This window comes from Mytilus californianus, unplaced genomic scaffold (assembly GCF_021869535.1).
Source record: "Mytilus californianus isolate M0D057914Y unplaced genomic scaffold, xbMytCali1.0.p SCAF_2, whole genome shotgun sequence".
Taxonomy (NCBI): Eukaryota; Metazoa; Mollusca; class Bivalvia; order Mytilida; family Mytilidae; genus Mytilus; species Mytilus californianus.
In genome coordinates this window covers 86,879,714-86,895,855 of record NW_026262668.1, presented here as the reverse complement: position 1 = coordinate 86,895,855, position 16,142 = coordinate 86,879,714, and the positions used below count along the sequence as shown (strand labels likewise).

The 16,142-nt window shown below is 34.1% G+C and overlaps 1 protein-coding gene across 1 annotated transcript in view; it reads left to right on the top strand.

Annotated features, from left to right (window-relative positions):
* The first annotated feature begins 5,453 nt into the window (after window positions 1–5,453).
* The window catches only part of LOC127730360 (uncharacterized), a 115,460-nt gene continuing 104,771 nt past the window's right edge, over window positions 5,454–16,142 (top strand). Inside the window, exon 1 of the mRNA XM_052238730.1 lies at window positions 5,454–5,921. Coding sequence (XP_052094690.1) covers window positions 5,814–5,921 — 108 coding nt within the window. The 5' untranslated portion in view covers window positions 5,454–5,813. The remainder of the gene's footprint in view (window positions 5,922–16,142) is intronic.

Here is a 16,142-nt window from a genome sequence, read left to right as displayed (position 1 = left end):
CTTATAAAACATCCAAATATACACTTACAATATCGGTAGGTACGCAATTTAATGAACCGGATGTTCTAGTTTGTGGAGTTCAATACATATAAAAAATAACACCAAAATATAACTTTAAATATACATGAGTGAAGGGTGTCGATTTTTTTTTTAATGAAAGTTAATAACTTAGATCTTACTCCCGTAGCACTAGTTGTGATATCTTCCTGGTTTTAAACGTGATGTGTATTTCCATACATTAATCGATCATAATTGTTAATACTTAAAGAATTAAATTCAAAGATATTTAATGATTTGTAAAACACTTCAGATATTTAAAAGGATTTGTGCACTTCCCTGTTCAGGGTCAGTGCTCCCTTTGTAAATTCACTATGCAGTATATATATAAACAGCTATATAATCGATGATAATAAGGAATGTTATTTCTAAATACTAGCATACAATTTAGACTGGGTGTTTCTCTTACGAAAGGGAGTTATATAGAGACTGTTATACGTTAACGTTTGATACAAGTTGAAATCCGACCACAAAAACTGTTAAGGAGAACTTAATTTAAAATGCATATACTTATTTCATGAAAATTTTATAGTATGTCTTTCTATGTTGTGATGTTATACTATTGTTTCAGAAAAGGGAGAAGGTTTGGTACCATTAAAACGTTTAATCCCGCTGCAAATGTTTGCACCTGTCCTGAGTCAGGAATCTGATGTACAGTAGTTGTCGTCTGTTTATGTAGTTCATACGTGTTTCTCGTTTCTCGTTTTTATATAGATTAGACCGCTGGTTTTCCCGTTTGAATGGTTTTACACTAATAATTGTTGGGGCCCTTTATAGCTTGCTGTTCGGTATGAGCCAAGGCTCCGTGTTGAAGGCCGTACCTTGACCTATAATGGTTTACTATTATAAATTGTTACTTGGATGGAGAGCTGTCGCATTGGAACTCATACCACATCTTCCTATATCTATAAACAAACTATGCTAAACAATACTATATGCATGTAAAAGCTATAACAGGATTACACACGGACACTTAAGAGAGCTCAAATCACTTCATCTTTTGAAATAAAAATAATTTCTTCTTTCCCTATTATTTACATTCTTACATAAAATTATCCTGTTTAATTTGTTATCTCATCAAATATCTTTTGAGTGTTTAACGGTTTGTATCAAATTACATATTCGTTGCGTGACTTTGCAAAAATAAAACAAAACAAAAACCGACAAACACAAAAGGATTGGTTCCATTTCTTAGTCCGTTTTAACCGAAATGATTCGTCACGCATATAAATGTAACGAAACGTGGAAAATTTGATAGATTGATAGCGATTTATAAATATTACATTCTGGCTCTTCAGTGGAAATTTAATAACTTGAGACAAAAAGTCCTAATAACTTTGAATCTGTTACGATATTCAAGCATGAAAACAAAATAATGTATAGCTTATAAAACATCCAAATATACACTTACAATATCGGTAGGTACGCAATTTAATGAACCGGATGTTCTAGTTTGTGGAGTTCAATGCATATAAAAAATAACACCAAAATATAACTTTAAATATACATGAGTGAAGGGTGTCGATCTTTTTTTTAATGAAAGTTAATAACTTAGATCTTACTCCCGTAGCACTAGTTGTGATATCTTCCTGGTTTTAAACGTGATGTGTATTTCCATACATTAATCGATCATAATTGTTAATACTTAAAGAATTAAATTCAAAGATATTTAATGATTTGTAAAACACTTCAGATATTTAAAAGGATTTGTGCACTTCCCTGTTCAGGGTCAGTGCTCCCTTTGTAAATTCACTATGCAGTATATATATAAACAGCTATATAATCGATGATAATAAGGAATGTTATTTCTAAATACTAGCATACAATTTAGACTGGGTGTTTCTCTTACGAAAGGGAGTTATATAGAGACTGTTATACGTTAACGTTTGATGCAAGTTGAAATCCGACCACAAAAACTGTTAAGGAGAACTTAATTTAAAATGCATATACTTATTTCATGAAAATTTTATATAGAAAGGTCAAAGTCCACGATTTGCCTTTGTAACCCTCCAAGAAAACCATTAGAATTTAAAAAATAAAATAAAAAGGGAGGTGCAAAATGGCTTCAGGTTTAGAAAAATCTGTGAACAAATTTCATTGAAATCCTGTCAATGGTTTAGGAGAAGTTGTAAATAAAATATGCCTGTCTCCATTTATTCATGTATATACATTGCAAAGAGGAAACCAGAAAATCATTCTTATCTAAACATTAAAAACAAAAAACAAAAACAAAACTTTATAAATTTCATGGGTCCGAAGCGCTTCTCTGGGTTTACCTCCATCAAGAACGTTCAAAGCCGAATATTTGATAGACAGGGATGTATAAGAACCGAAATAGTTGAAGATCTATATGACCAAAAAATTGCCTAAAAATAATAGCCAAAATCCATCTAAGGTCAATTTTGCCTGCGGCAGTTGAAACCTTAGTTTCTTATTTTATAAAAAGATAGTTAAGAAAGGTTCTTTATATAGCATGTTAGTAGGACCGAGGACACAGTTATCGTCCATAAATATAGTCCCTAGTGTGGACAGTGTATAACTTGCCAATGTTTTCATACACTTTCCAAATTTATTTCTTTATATTTTATGCATAAAATATTAAGTAAGGGGATGAAATTACATGTTAAAAAAAATTGGGTGCTGAATCTTAATGCTAAGTAGTGATTTGGTCCAGTTAAAAAAGGTAAAAAACTAGTATGTCTGAAGCTGTCAAACTGAATTTTAGACTCCCTTAACATAGAATTGTCAATATTTTGAGTTAGAGCTGGTAGACTTTTCTATAATTTTGATATTATTTGTCCCAATAGTAGTACACTACTCTTAAACATTCTTTTTGAGATAGAGAAGGTGCGATTTTTTTAATTTGACTTTATTGTCTAAAAGAAATGCACTACGAAATAACTGTGTTTCTCGGGCCAGTACCGAAGTACTGAATTCTGAGTTGATGATACCCCCTGGGGACTGATAGTCCACCAGCAGCGGTATCGTCCCAGTGTTGGAAACAATGAAAACAACACTTTATAAATTTCATGCGTACAAAACACTTTTCATAACATATGGCATGCAATATAAAATGAAGGTGATTAGTGTCATGCAATTGTATAAATTATATAATTAAGAGATTAATTGAACTAGAGTCGACCATTTTAAGAATTGCTTTTAAAAGCCAACCCCTCTCCATTTAATACATGGCAAAGTCAGCATTTTGTTAAAGGAACCCAAATTGAAAGCGACATGAGATTCACATATTAAAAAAAAATTAAAATGGACTGGGCGTGCTGTAGGAGAAAAAAATACATAAACCATAGGCAACTCAAAGAAAAAACAAATACATAAAAGCTACGGGGCTTCCAGTTATATTTCTCCTCTTATGATTAAAAGGAAATACTGAGTATATGGTAACTAAACAACGCACCAAACCAGAGAAAAGACATCTAAACCGAATCAGCTCAGCACCAAACCAGAGAAAAGACATCTAAACCGAATCAGCTCAGCACCAAACCAGAGAAAAGACATCTAAACCGAATCAGCTCAGCACCAAACCAGAGAAAAGACATCTAAACCGAATCAGCTCAGCACCATAAAAACAAAGACAGTTTCTGATACCCAATAACAACAGTACTCATGTCCCCGAATGACCACACACTGAACTAATTTTAAAATAACATAAAACGAGTGGTCCTCTCTCGAACTTCAACAGATGTTATCCAAAATGTGATACAAATGCAAGGACTACACACAAACAATAACATGGCCTCGTGATATCAAAATGCTAGAAGTTCAAGGCTTATGATAAAGTAGCAGTGGCGGAAGATAATAACGCACTCTTTATGTTTTATTTTGGCAACGTTGCTAAGGATGCGCATTCTTCGGGGGAAAGGGGGAGGGGATTCACTAACGTCATCAAATAAGTATAATAATAATTATAATATTTTGCTTTATTTAAATACTTAATTTAAAGTAGTTTTAAGGGAAAACTAGCATACACTGTAGTGATATTTTTGAGTATTGTCTTTATAGGTACTAACATTGAGTTTGTTCTTATTAAATCAAAACATAACTAAACATGATTGCCATACAGATATGAACACTTGTAGTCCTAGATCCTGTCGATACTGTTGTTTTTGAAGGCCGTAGAGTAATCTTTAGTATCTGCATGGTTGATAGTTGTCTCGTTTGCAATTATATCAGTTTTTATTATCATATTTCCTTATTTTTATAATGCTGTATATTTTAGCACGCGAATTCTTCTGCGGTCCATAAAATTCGAGACAAATGAAAAATTCTTACTTTTTTATCAAAGTAATGTACTACTAAAATCTGTAATTTTTTTGGTTCGAGCGTCGCTGATGAGGTGCGCGTCTGGTGTACAAAATTGTATGTCTTGTATCTTTTTCTTAGTTTTTTTTAATAAAGTTTTGACATTCGGCGGTAATAGCCAATATTAGAAAATGGTATCTCAAACAATTTGAACCTCGGTTTTCTGTGTTTTAAATAAAAAATATGCACATGGACCCCAATTTCTATTTGCAATTGAATGTGTGTTGCTAAAAGAATGTAATATCAAAATATCTAGAGAAATCAAAGATAGACTTTTACTGTATGCATTTGAAATGTCAGTGAAAATTGTCTACGCCTTTCTACTACTTATATAATTGTATGATTTCACATTTTTTTTTATCGCACTCACCATTCATTTTGGAATTAATTTTACTTTTTAAACCTCCATAAATGAGCATGTTGCAAAAAAATGACTTTCTTTATCCTCACTTATCCCTGATATCGTGAGGGTTACTTCAAATCTGTTACAGCAAAGGGAAGTATGGAGGACCATGGATCTCTAGTTCAAGATAACCATAATTTTACATAAAGTGATATTTTTTTTATTGGCCTTGTTACTGAATGTACACAAGGACAAAGACGACATGAACGATACAAATATAAAATTCACAATGCGATCAGTTACATACATAGCAATGTATCAGTTAGAATTAAAACGAAACTTTTTTTTACATTATCGTTCTGAGTAGAAGTAAAACTTCTGGTACCGAAAAAAAAAACAATCAAAGATCTTATCTGATTGTGTATCGGCTGTTTTAAGATATTTTAACTTTGATTAGAGATGTGCTTTTGTTGAAAAGGGGGTATAAGTAATAGACAAGTTTGGAAGTTGTTTACCATAAGTCTGTTTATTTTAAGACCAATATTAGCTCTGTATATTTTAAAATCTGTTAAAGACTGTACGGTTTGTGGTATTAAGAGATCATGTAAACATGGCTTCCTTGTATACCTTGTTTAACAATATAGCTCATGCATTCAATAAGCAAACAATTATTAAATGTCGGGTATTATTATGCAAATGATCACACGGTACACTGACAATATAGTTGGCATATCGGATTTCTGAAACTATCTATGTACCGATACTGAACATTATCTACATTTTTGGGTGAAAAAAATTGACATTTTGTGAGAAATCATCTTCAATGAACATCGTGCTGGGTTGAATGATATTAACCAAAAGGTTATAGCTATTTTTATATCATTAATCTCTCTACGAAGGTTTCAAAAAATATGTTCATTGAAAAGCTGAATGCGGAAGTTCTATAACGACTAATAGAATGGAATAGATTTCAACAAAGACATAAATAATTTAAATGGTTGTTCATGTACATGTAGTTCAGACTTCATTGACGTTATAGCATGGGCTGCATAGACGGGGAATAAATAGAGATTAGTTTGTTCAACCGGGGAACATGGCTTCAATTTCAAATGGAGTTGAAGATTTGTCACAACTTGAGAGACTTGATGAAGACACCATTCAAAATGTTCTGAGGGACAGATATGCTAAAGACGAAATATATGTAAGTATAATATTAAAATCAGTTGGCACACAGATAATATTGTATTGCCGATTTTTACGAGTTGACTTCATACTAGTTATATTATGTATGTCGAATGCCTTTCCAAAATAAAATAAAAATAACAGGGTAATTATAACGTATTGTATTAAGGTTCATCATAACAAATGGACAAATATGGCCGTATTTTCACCTCAAAAACTACTCTGTGTACAGACTTACCTGTGTAGTTTGGAAAGTTTTAAGGCCTGGCATCCACTAGATATATAAAAGTTAAATTTATTTTTCATATCAGAAAGATAAAATCGTTTTTGGATTTTGATGGGCATTTTTTTTCCTTCCTGCAGAAGGTGTAAAAATAAACAAACACCTGAATTGCATTTGATACTGTCCACTCAGTTTCTACCTTTAACTCACCTATAGATGTGTAGATATCTATTGTCCATGCCAATCAAGGACAATCAATACAATACAAACCAGTTGTTACCTGAGAGGGAGCATTTCAAAGTTGTATCCCAACTTAGTTAATTTTTACACCTTCTGCAGGAACGAAAAAAAATGCTCATCATAATCCCAAAAAGATTTTATCTTTCTGATATGCAAAATGAAATTAACTTTCCTATATCTAGTGGATGCCAGGCCTTAAAACTTTCCAAACTGCACAGGTAAGTCTGTACACAGAGTAGTTTTTGAGGTGAAAATACGGCCATATTTGTCCATTTGTTAAGATGAACCTTAACCACAAACCAAACACAGTGTGAACAATATTACTTTAAAGATAGAATCTAAACATTTAATCAGGAACACATTGGCCTTCTCGGGTTAATGTAAAACGTGTGACAGAAATACAATCGTTGGTCACGTTGGTCGCAATTTGAAATATGTAAATATGTGATTGATATATTCATTAGTGGTCATACCTTCGGAATCGTTTGACTCTAGTATAATGACCAACGACAATATGCATTTATATAGCCCTTTACCTAGATGCCAATAGTTTCCACTTACGACAGATGTTTGCATTCGACCTTAAGACAGTAGAAAGCAGAAGTACGGGGCAGAAACTGGTCAAACTTTTTCCAAATGTGGTAGTTTGTTCTATCGTCATTTATGTCGAGAAATTAGAACATCCTGTACTTTTATGGTTTAAAAATCTTTAGTTCTAAAATCAAAAATAGTAATGTTGGGAAGCAGAAATCCGGAGGCAATTAAAACACCCGAAGAAATCTTAATTTGGAATTCAAAAAACAAACGTTCATTATGTACATATTACGAATCTGTTCCCGAAAAAAGAGTGGTATTGGTCTTCAGATTAAATGTTTTGGATTCTTTTGTTCAATTCATGGTTAATTGGGCAAGTTGTAAGAAATCAATATGTTACAAAAAAATGCTGTGCCTATAATAATTATATACACATTATACAAACATAAAGTTAAGGTCTACTAAACTGACGAAATTGCTTATATATGTGCAAATGACATTAATTATGTGTCACACACAACTTTTGTGAATGTTTAAACCTCCTTACAATTATACCAATGGTTTTGTACTCAATTCTATGGATCGATCATTCTTGCAATTCACTGAAATAAAATTTGATTTTTTAAATTGCATAATCTTGGCAAATTTCCAGGATGATTGTTCAAGTGTATTTTAATATTTAGGACGCCTTTTTACTGGTTTTGTTTAGTTTTAAAGTTGCTACTAGTACAACATATCTCGAAACTGCAACTAAGATAGACGTAGGCCTATTTTTGTAGTAGTTTAATTCAATATGGAATAGAAAAAACATTCAAAAATAAAACCAAAATTCTAATGAAATCAAAGATATCTATATTGTCTTTCTGATGCAAATTAGTTCATTTCAGTTTTAGAATTTTCAATAAGTATATATATAATAACATGCTATTGTTTTGTAAATGTACAGCTTAAGGTCAAAATAAACAATATTAGTCTAGGTTTAAATACACTTCTTAATTTGTAAAGTATCGAAATTTCCACGAAACATGATGAGGTTAATTGGTTTATAAGTTCATATTAAAATGAAAGCCAAGTCCTTTTAAAGTTAAAATCAATTTTAAAGGCATGTAAATTAACACGAGTTTAATGAAGGAATATATTAACCAATAACAACAAAATGTATATGTGTTAAAAAGGTGAGAGAGAGCCTCAGATCTCAAGGCCAAAGTCTTTACAATGTTATACCCATATCACTTGAGAAACTACATAATGATAGGGTTTTACCTTTACAAATCCTTATTTCATATTACATTTTTTCTGCACTCTGATTTATTTAATTAATACAAAAATTGTAATTGTTTCATACTATTATCATCATATTATCTAAATGTTATTGTTCTATGGTCCGCGAAACAAATATTATCTGGGAAGAACTTATTGGCTTAGAAAACGTTATTTTAATACACTTCCACAACTGACGCATGCCTATCATGTCAGATGGGTTTGCTATTTCCCTTTTAATTACGCGAACAATGCATTTCAATGAGATCAGTAATATATGTTGCACTGAAAGTGAAAAGACATTTAAGCGTTATACTTTAAAGCTTGCCTGACTGCAGAGGCGATTTAGGGGGGCCCCTCTTTGTTGGAAAAATTTTGGTTGATTGTTTTAGGGAATCACTGAAGCATGACAGGAGCGGACCCCCTCTTAGGCAGTCAGTGGGCCCCCCTCATGATAATTTCTGGATCCGCCACTGGACTGTAGGACCATGAGAGGTGACAATTGGGGTCAGGTGTTCGTAGTTGGTGTGGTCTGTTGTATAGCTAATATTTCAGGTGATTCCTGTTACCCTTTTTAAATAAAATAAGGTCATTAGTTTGCATCCGTCTTCTTTCCGTTCGTCGTTAGACAAGAAGAAGTCGCATCATCACCTCTGAAATCACCAGGCCAATTTGAAACTTGGCAAGAAAATCATATGGAATGTCCTTTGTATAATTTCATCATTGTGTTCCGATCTGATGAATAACATGAAAAAACACGCCGAATAGAAACTTTGATCCTAGTTGGTCAATTACCAACAATGTTTTCTGCTAAGAAACTACCAGTCAGAATGTTTGGTGAAGTTAGAAGGTTGATTGATTTGAAGTCATTTTCAAAAGATCCTCATTTGATGTTGACCGGGTGGAAAACATGGCGGGATAGGGCGAACATTGTTTCCTTTGAAATCCTGTGAACAATAACATTTTCATATTCTTTTCTAAAACTAAAAGGCCAACAAAGCAGGAATGGTATACCAGTATAAAATTTCCTCTATATAATTGATCCTTATTTGGTTACAATCGAATTGAAATTTTTGGAGAGTATTGAAGTGAAGACCCTTTCCAAAAAAACGAAGCGTGGACATATGATCTGTATTTTAATCAGATTGAGGGACAAGCTGACTCGATCTCAGAATAATGTATTTACATAGATTAACAATAAACCAATAAAAGCCATAAAAAGGCCCAGGAATGACAAAATGTGATTAAATTAAAAAAAGAAAAACAACTGCCTGATTCATACAGCAGTTCGCAAAAACGATTAAACAATTATATGGCAGACAGCAACCAACGATAACCACTGGATTACGGCTAGTAGTTTGGTACAGGCACACAAAGAACATGTTGGGGTTAAGTATTCTGTGAGCACTCAACCCCCAACTTAGTGTAACAAATCAACATAAGAACACACTGTAATTATCAGTTGGACTCGTCAGGTTAGTACTAAGAATTATAAATACACAAAAAATCGTCCCAAAAGATAACTGAAATCTACTTCAAAGTCAAATTTTGACTAATAAATAAACCCTGTTCTCCCAGACTAATGATCAACTAATGATCTAATTGAAATCAATAAAATTTGTTAAAAAAACGAAAGACAACAACGACCACTGGATTACGTGCACCTGCTTGACACTATGAATGATATCAAAAATAAGGAGATGTTGTATGTTTGCCAATTCAATGAGACAACTTTCCATCAAAAGACTGAAGCGAAAAGTATGAAAAAAATAAAGATTAACATACGGCCTGTAAACCCACACCGTAGAGTAAGCGTTAAAAGGGCCAGGGATATCAAAATATGAAACATTTCAAAGAAATTGCCTGATTTAACTTCTTACATTGAAAGAAAAACAATTATGACAAACGGAGTAACGGTTTGGATTGGACGTTTGATTCTATCACTTTTGACGTCAATTGGAATTGATATTGCATCTTGCATCTTGCATCTTGAATCATTCATGGGCTTATTTTAGGACAATTCTCAGACTAGCAGAAATGAAATAACAAAACAATGTCAAATGCTTTAATACAATAATGTGAGTTTTCAAGCCCTTTTATTCAGAATGCGTATTTTGAATAATCCTTTGAAATCGGGTTTTCCTTTTGCCAACCGAAAATCATATTTACTCGGTATGATTTAAAGAAGTCTAATATTTCTGAATGTTTATCTTTTGTTTTACACCTCATTGCAATAATTTAATTACAAATTTGTTTTGTTGTCAAATGTGTCAGTTTATTATTTTTCTGTCAAGTTTTGTTTGTGCAATTTCTTGCAAAATTTGATAATCGATTGCGACTAATACCCATAGGTAAAAACAGTGCCAGTTACAACATGATTATATGCATAGTCTACTTTAAAAAGGAAAACGATTGTCGATTGAAAAAGACAAAGGTGCGCAGTGCATTTAATGTAGACTTCATTTTTAAAATGATTTCTATTGAGGTGATTTAAAAATATATTCCTTTCATTACTTAATTCAAAGACATATAATACAATATGTCTGTCTCTGCCTGATTGGAGTCATGTTAGCTTTATGGTTGCGGGTAATACTTATATGAACGTAAATAGCAATTGTAAATATAATGCTGATTACAGTCTTAAAATAACATAACAAATGTTGGATAGTTTGTCCATATGAAATCATAATACATTTCTTGGTAATAAGGAAAACGGATTTTCCCTGCAAAAATTACAAAATGTAAGGAATGTCAAACTTTCAAAGTGTAAAACTAAGGGTTGCCCTGGTTTTGCAGACATGGCTGGCTTTTGCCAGATTTGGCATAACTTCAAGTTTGGATTTGTTTTGTTTAAATGCTATTCAACTTAACAATTGTTCATTTTGTTTTCCCTACTATTTTGATCCGAGCACCACGGACAATTCTTATGAAGACGAAATACGCGTCTTGTTAAAGGCCTGGTATCTTTGATGAGTTTTTTTCAACTATATTGAGAAAACCACACAACAATCATGCCTCAATACGGATCCTCTAAGAGCCCGGCCAGAAAGTGTTGTTGCAAGGTTTCTATAACGTAAAGAGAGCTTGGCACTATTCCTTCACGGAGCATCGCCGGGAACTGACGCCCTCATTCCGAATATTTGTACATCACACACAACCATGGCTTTACTGTCCGGATAGATGACCGTATTTCTATGGACCTGAGACTACTATATTTGGAACTATCTTCACTCTATACTCTGAGATTACTATAACACATGTATTTTAGAAAGCTCAGTCATACTATAGAATGTATGTGTAATATCTCTCTTTATCCTTCTCTGATTTTTTTTGGTCAAAAATATGGTTAGACAGTTGTCACCGTGACTGCCGCATACATGATGGAATTTGAATTTGAATACGAAAGTTTACTTCCCTTTAATTCGGTTACATATAACGATATAAACATATGTTCGTGTAAGCTTTTTATCGAACTTATAACTTACATGTACTACATAAAACATTAACTTTGATAAAGCATGAAGATAAACGGGATTTGTGCAGCCGATATATGATACTGAAATGCATTAGATTTTAGCGAGAGAAATTTATATATTACTGAAAAATTATTACACCAGGGTTTTCGATATCATAAACTAGTCAAAACATTTACTAAATTTTATCATCGGTATAAGGACATCATTCGTAAATATAACTCAACATGCAGACATCTTATACGTTCGGGTATTTCACATCCAATCTTTTATGGTAATATTCTTTACAAAGCACAAAAATGTCAGTATTCACCTCAAAAGCTAACAAAACCTTTAAACAGACTTATTAAGAAGGGATATAGTTACGATACTGTTGTCAGGTCATTAAAGATTGAATATTTTGGCTTTAATATTGATTCACTTATAGGGTCTTTGCATCAGAATTAAACATATTTATTCTATAACCAGTTGTTAGCATGACACGGGTTATGTTCTTCTCATATATTTTATGACGGTATAATACTAAACCCCTAACAGGAGGGATTGTGCCTGATATTCATATGATGAAGACATAATCTTTCAATCAGTTTAATTGAGGTCTGGAGCTGGCATGTCAGTAACTGCTAGTAGTCTGTTGTTATTTATGTATTATTGTCATTTTGTTTATTTTCTTTTTGTATCCTATTCTGACATCGGACTCGGACTTCTCTTAAACTGAGTTTTACCGTGCGTACTGTTGTACGTTTGTTTTTTTCTACATTAGCTAGAGGTATAGGGGGGGGGGGGTGAGATCTCAAAAAACATGTTTAACCCCGCCGCATTTTTGCGCCTGTCCCAAGTCAGGAGCCTCTGGCCTTTGTTAGTCTTGTATCATTTTTAATTTTAGTTTCTTGTGTATAATTTGGAGTTTAGTATGACGTCCATTATCACTGAACTAGTATACATATTTGTTTAGGGGCCAGCTGAAGGACGCCTCCGGGTGCGGGAGTTTCTCGCTGCATTGAAGACCCATTGGTGGCCTTCGGCTGTTGTCTGCTCTATGGTCGGGTTGTTGTCTCTTTGACACATTCCCCATTTCCATTCTCAATTTTATTATACAGCATTGTCATTCAGAACCTGGGGCTTGTATCATAGATGGTTAGATGTTTTGGGGTTAGAAATATGTGCCATTCGTTCTAGATTGTGTAGCACATACTATGAGTAATATTGAATTACATGCAAATCACAGTGTCATCATAGTTGGCAAAGCACTTTTAAATTTCTATATTTTTATGGCCCGCAACAAAGTTGTCGGAACCATATAGTTTTACCCTTGTCCGTCATTCCGTCATTCCGCAACGGACAGTTATACGAACTTTTTTTCTACACGCCTTCACATATTTAGCTGATTTTTAGTATGTGAGTCTACTATGATGAGTTACAGATCGAATGTACATTTGGTTCCGCTCCGCTGATTTTTGCCGAAATTACGGGGCTTTGGACTTTGAAAATTTCTTGAAAACAGCAGCTGTACGGACTTTTTTTTCTAAACGCCTTCACATATTGAGCTTATTTTTAGTATGTGAGTCTACTATGATAAGTTACAGATCTGAGAATACTATAACACATGTGTTATAGTAGTCTCAGTACAGATCGAGTTTATATTTGGTTCCGCTCCGCTGGTTTTTGCCAAAATTACGGGCTTTGGACTTTGAAAATTTCGTAAAAATAACAGTTAAACAGACTATCATTCTTAAATTTCCACTCAAGCTTTTTTTGCGAGCGGGGCCATGCGTGTCTTCTTTTTCGTCTTCTTCCAATACAGTGCAGTCCTCTTATTGAGTATTATCGCACTATTGCCCATGCTGGGTGTGACAACACAGGTGCAAGAAAATATTTACAGGTGCAAGTTAAAAACAGTCTGATGGTGCGATTAGGGGATGCTGCAATTCAGTACACCCTGCTTGAAAGCATCTAGTGAGGTGCTATCCACCAAAGGTTGTGGAAGGCTGTTCCATATCCGTATACTGTCTGGAAAGAAGAAATGCCTGTATGTTGATGTTCTGACATACGGTACAAGAAATCGTGTTGTGTGTCCTCTAGCTACTGATGATGTATTATGTAGCTCTAGCGTTGGTATTGCTACGAGGCCATGTACTATTCTGTACATCATTACTGCTTTACATCTGGCCTTTCTCTCGGCTAGTGGTTGCCACTGTAGAGTTTTTAGCATTGATGTTACACTGCTGGTTTGTTTGTAGTCGTTCATTACAAACCGGGCTGATCTTCTTTGCACACTTTCTAGTTTCTGTATGTCAAGGTTGGTAAACGGGTCCCAAACTGAGCATGCATACTCAAGCAATGGTCTAACTAGCGTTGTGTAGCATACAGCTTTTGTTTGTTCTGGACAGCGGTGCAGGTTTCTTTGGATGAAGGCCCTGGTTGAATTTGCCTTTTTAGCTATGCTCTCTATGTGTGTGTTCTAATTAATGGTTTTATTGATTGTTACGCCTAGGTATTTTGCTGAGTCAACCATTTCTAAATTATGCCCATGAATGTTGTATCTTGTGGGATGTGGTTTGCGCTTGTTGGTTACGCGTAGATTTTGGCATTTGCTGGGATGGAGTTCCATTTGCCAATCAGATTCCCATCTGAGCAAGTTGTTCATGTCTTCTTGTAATAGTTTTGAGTCTGCATCATTTTGGATCCTTCTGTACAGGACGCAGTCATTTGCAAATAAACGAACTGTTGAATACTGTACGTAGTCTGGTAGGTCGTTGATAAACAAAAGGTACATGAGTGGCCCAAGTATACAATCCTGTGGTACTCCTGATTGTTCACCGAGATCTATGTTCTTAGCCAGTGGCGTAGCAAGGCCTTTTTTAAGTGTACGCCCGAACCTCGGTGAGGGGTCTGGATCCAGGGTGTGGCTATGAAAGGGACTACTGTGGGAGACCCCCCACGGAAGCTCACGCGTTATCGAGAAAGAGATAAGGAGATGTGGGGTGAAAGTGCAAACCACATATCGTATCTCAGCTTCCACAGAAATATAAAAAAGAAGACTGTAGACAAAATAAGTACATTTATCAAACAATCAAATGTTAAGGTATGTACGATATTGTGAATAAAAGATACCAGACTTGTATAAATCATTGCGTATGCAGTGTAATGCTAGAACCATTATAACCCTGTGCTCTCAATTTTTGTAGACAAATACCATTTTGATTCATAAATTCAAGTACATAGCAGATTTGCCAGTTGTAGCTTTGGCGTGATTTAATCCTAAAAATAATTCACTTAAGGGAGCTACCGTTTGATTTTTATGGGGGGGGGGGGGGGGGGGGGAGGGGGCTAGGACGAAAAATTTTGTCCTGCATTTTTTTTTGTTGTTGTAATCTTTGTCCTGTCTTTTTATTTTTCACTCTATTCGGTCCTGCCTTTTTTATTAGTTTATCCTGACTTTTTTACATAAATTGTCATCCTGCCTTTTTTTTAATGCCAAGTTGCTCATCCTGCCTTTTTTTTACTCAAAATTTCATCCTAGCCTCCCCCTCCAATAAAAATCAAATGGTACCTCCCTAAATGTATCACAAACTGAAAGCTGGGTTTGATATGCTTTATCTGTTGTTGTATCAGCAAGTAGAACAAGAAACGATAAGCTACAACAAGAGTCCTTACGTTGGTCTAATATTTGGTCTGCACGTATGAGAATGAATTCATTTTGGTTTTCTGGGGATGTGTATTTGACCAGTCTCAAGATGCATAGCAAAGACGTCATCCGAATTTGCAATTGTCTTAAGTGTTGCCATAAAGTTACTTTTTTTCTTCAGTATGGCTACGAAGTGGTATATTCTGTTTTCACAAAGGATGATTACATCAACTATTTTTGAAAGTATATGTCGGTTTTTTGTTAGAATCTCACGAAGAAAGGATGACAGTGAAGAACTAGAGAAGCTATTGACTTGGATATTGAATTTGCAACATCCAAAAAGTCTTGTCCCAATTTTACACAATGGATTGGTGAGCAGAATCATCTTGTATGTGTTGTTTTACATGTGACAAGTTTGACCAGTCATTTACAGGAGACAAAATTCAAAATTATTTTATTTTCATATCACATGTCGTTTGGCAAAAATAGCACCATAAACCTTTTGACTGGCCTAGTTAAATCCTTAATGCTGTCTCCTTGGCTTCAGACTATCAGACACCACCACTTTCATTGTTAACAAGATTTTATATATAATAAATTGCTTTGAACAATAGGAAACTGACTAGACTTCACAGTAGATTCAGACTTTGACAGAAAATGAACAAATATGTAATATCATATCATTTGATTAAAAAAGTTAATTTCGTCATTGAAGAAAATATTACAAGCCTCATGTGCTTTTAACCAATTCTTTTAATTTATTTAGATTTGTATATTTTTTTTCAAAATTCATGTGTACGCCCCGGCGGGCGTTTTGACGTAAACGTAGCTACGCGCCTGTTAGCCAAGTCCTGTATTGTAAGGATCAGTTGTGACTCGCAG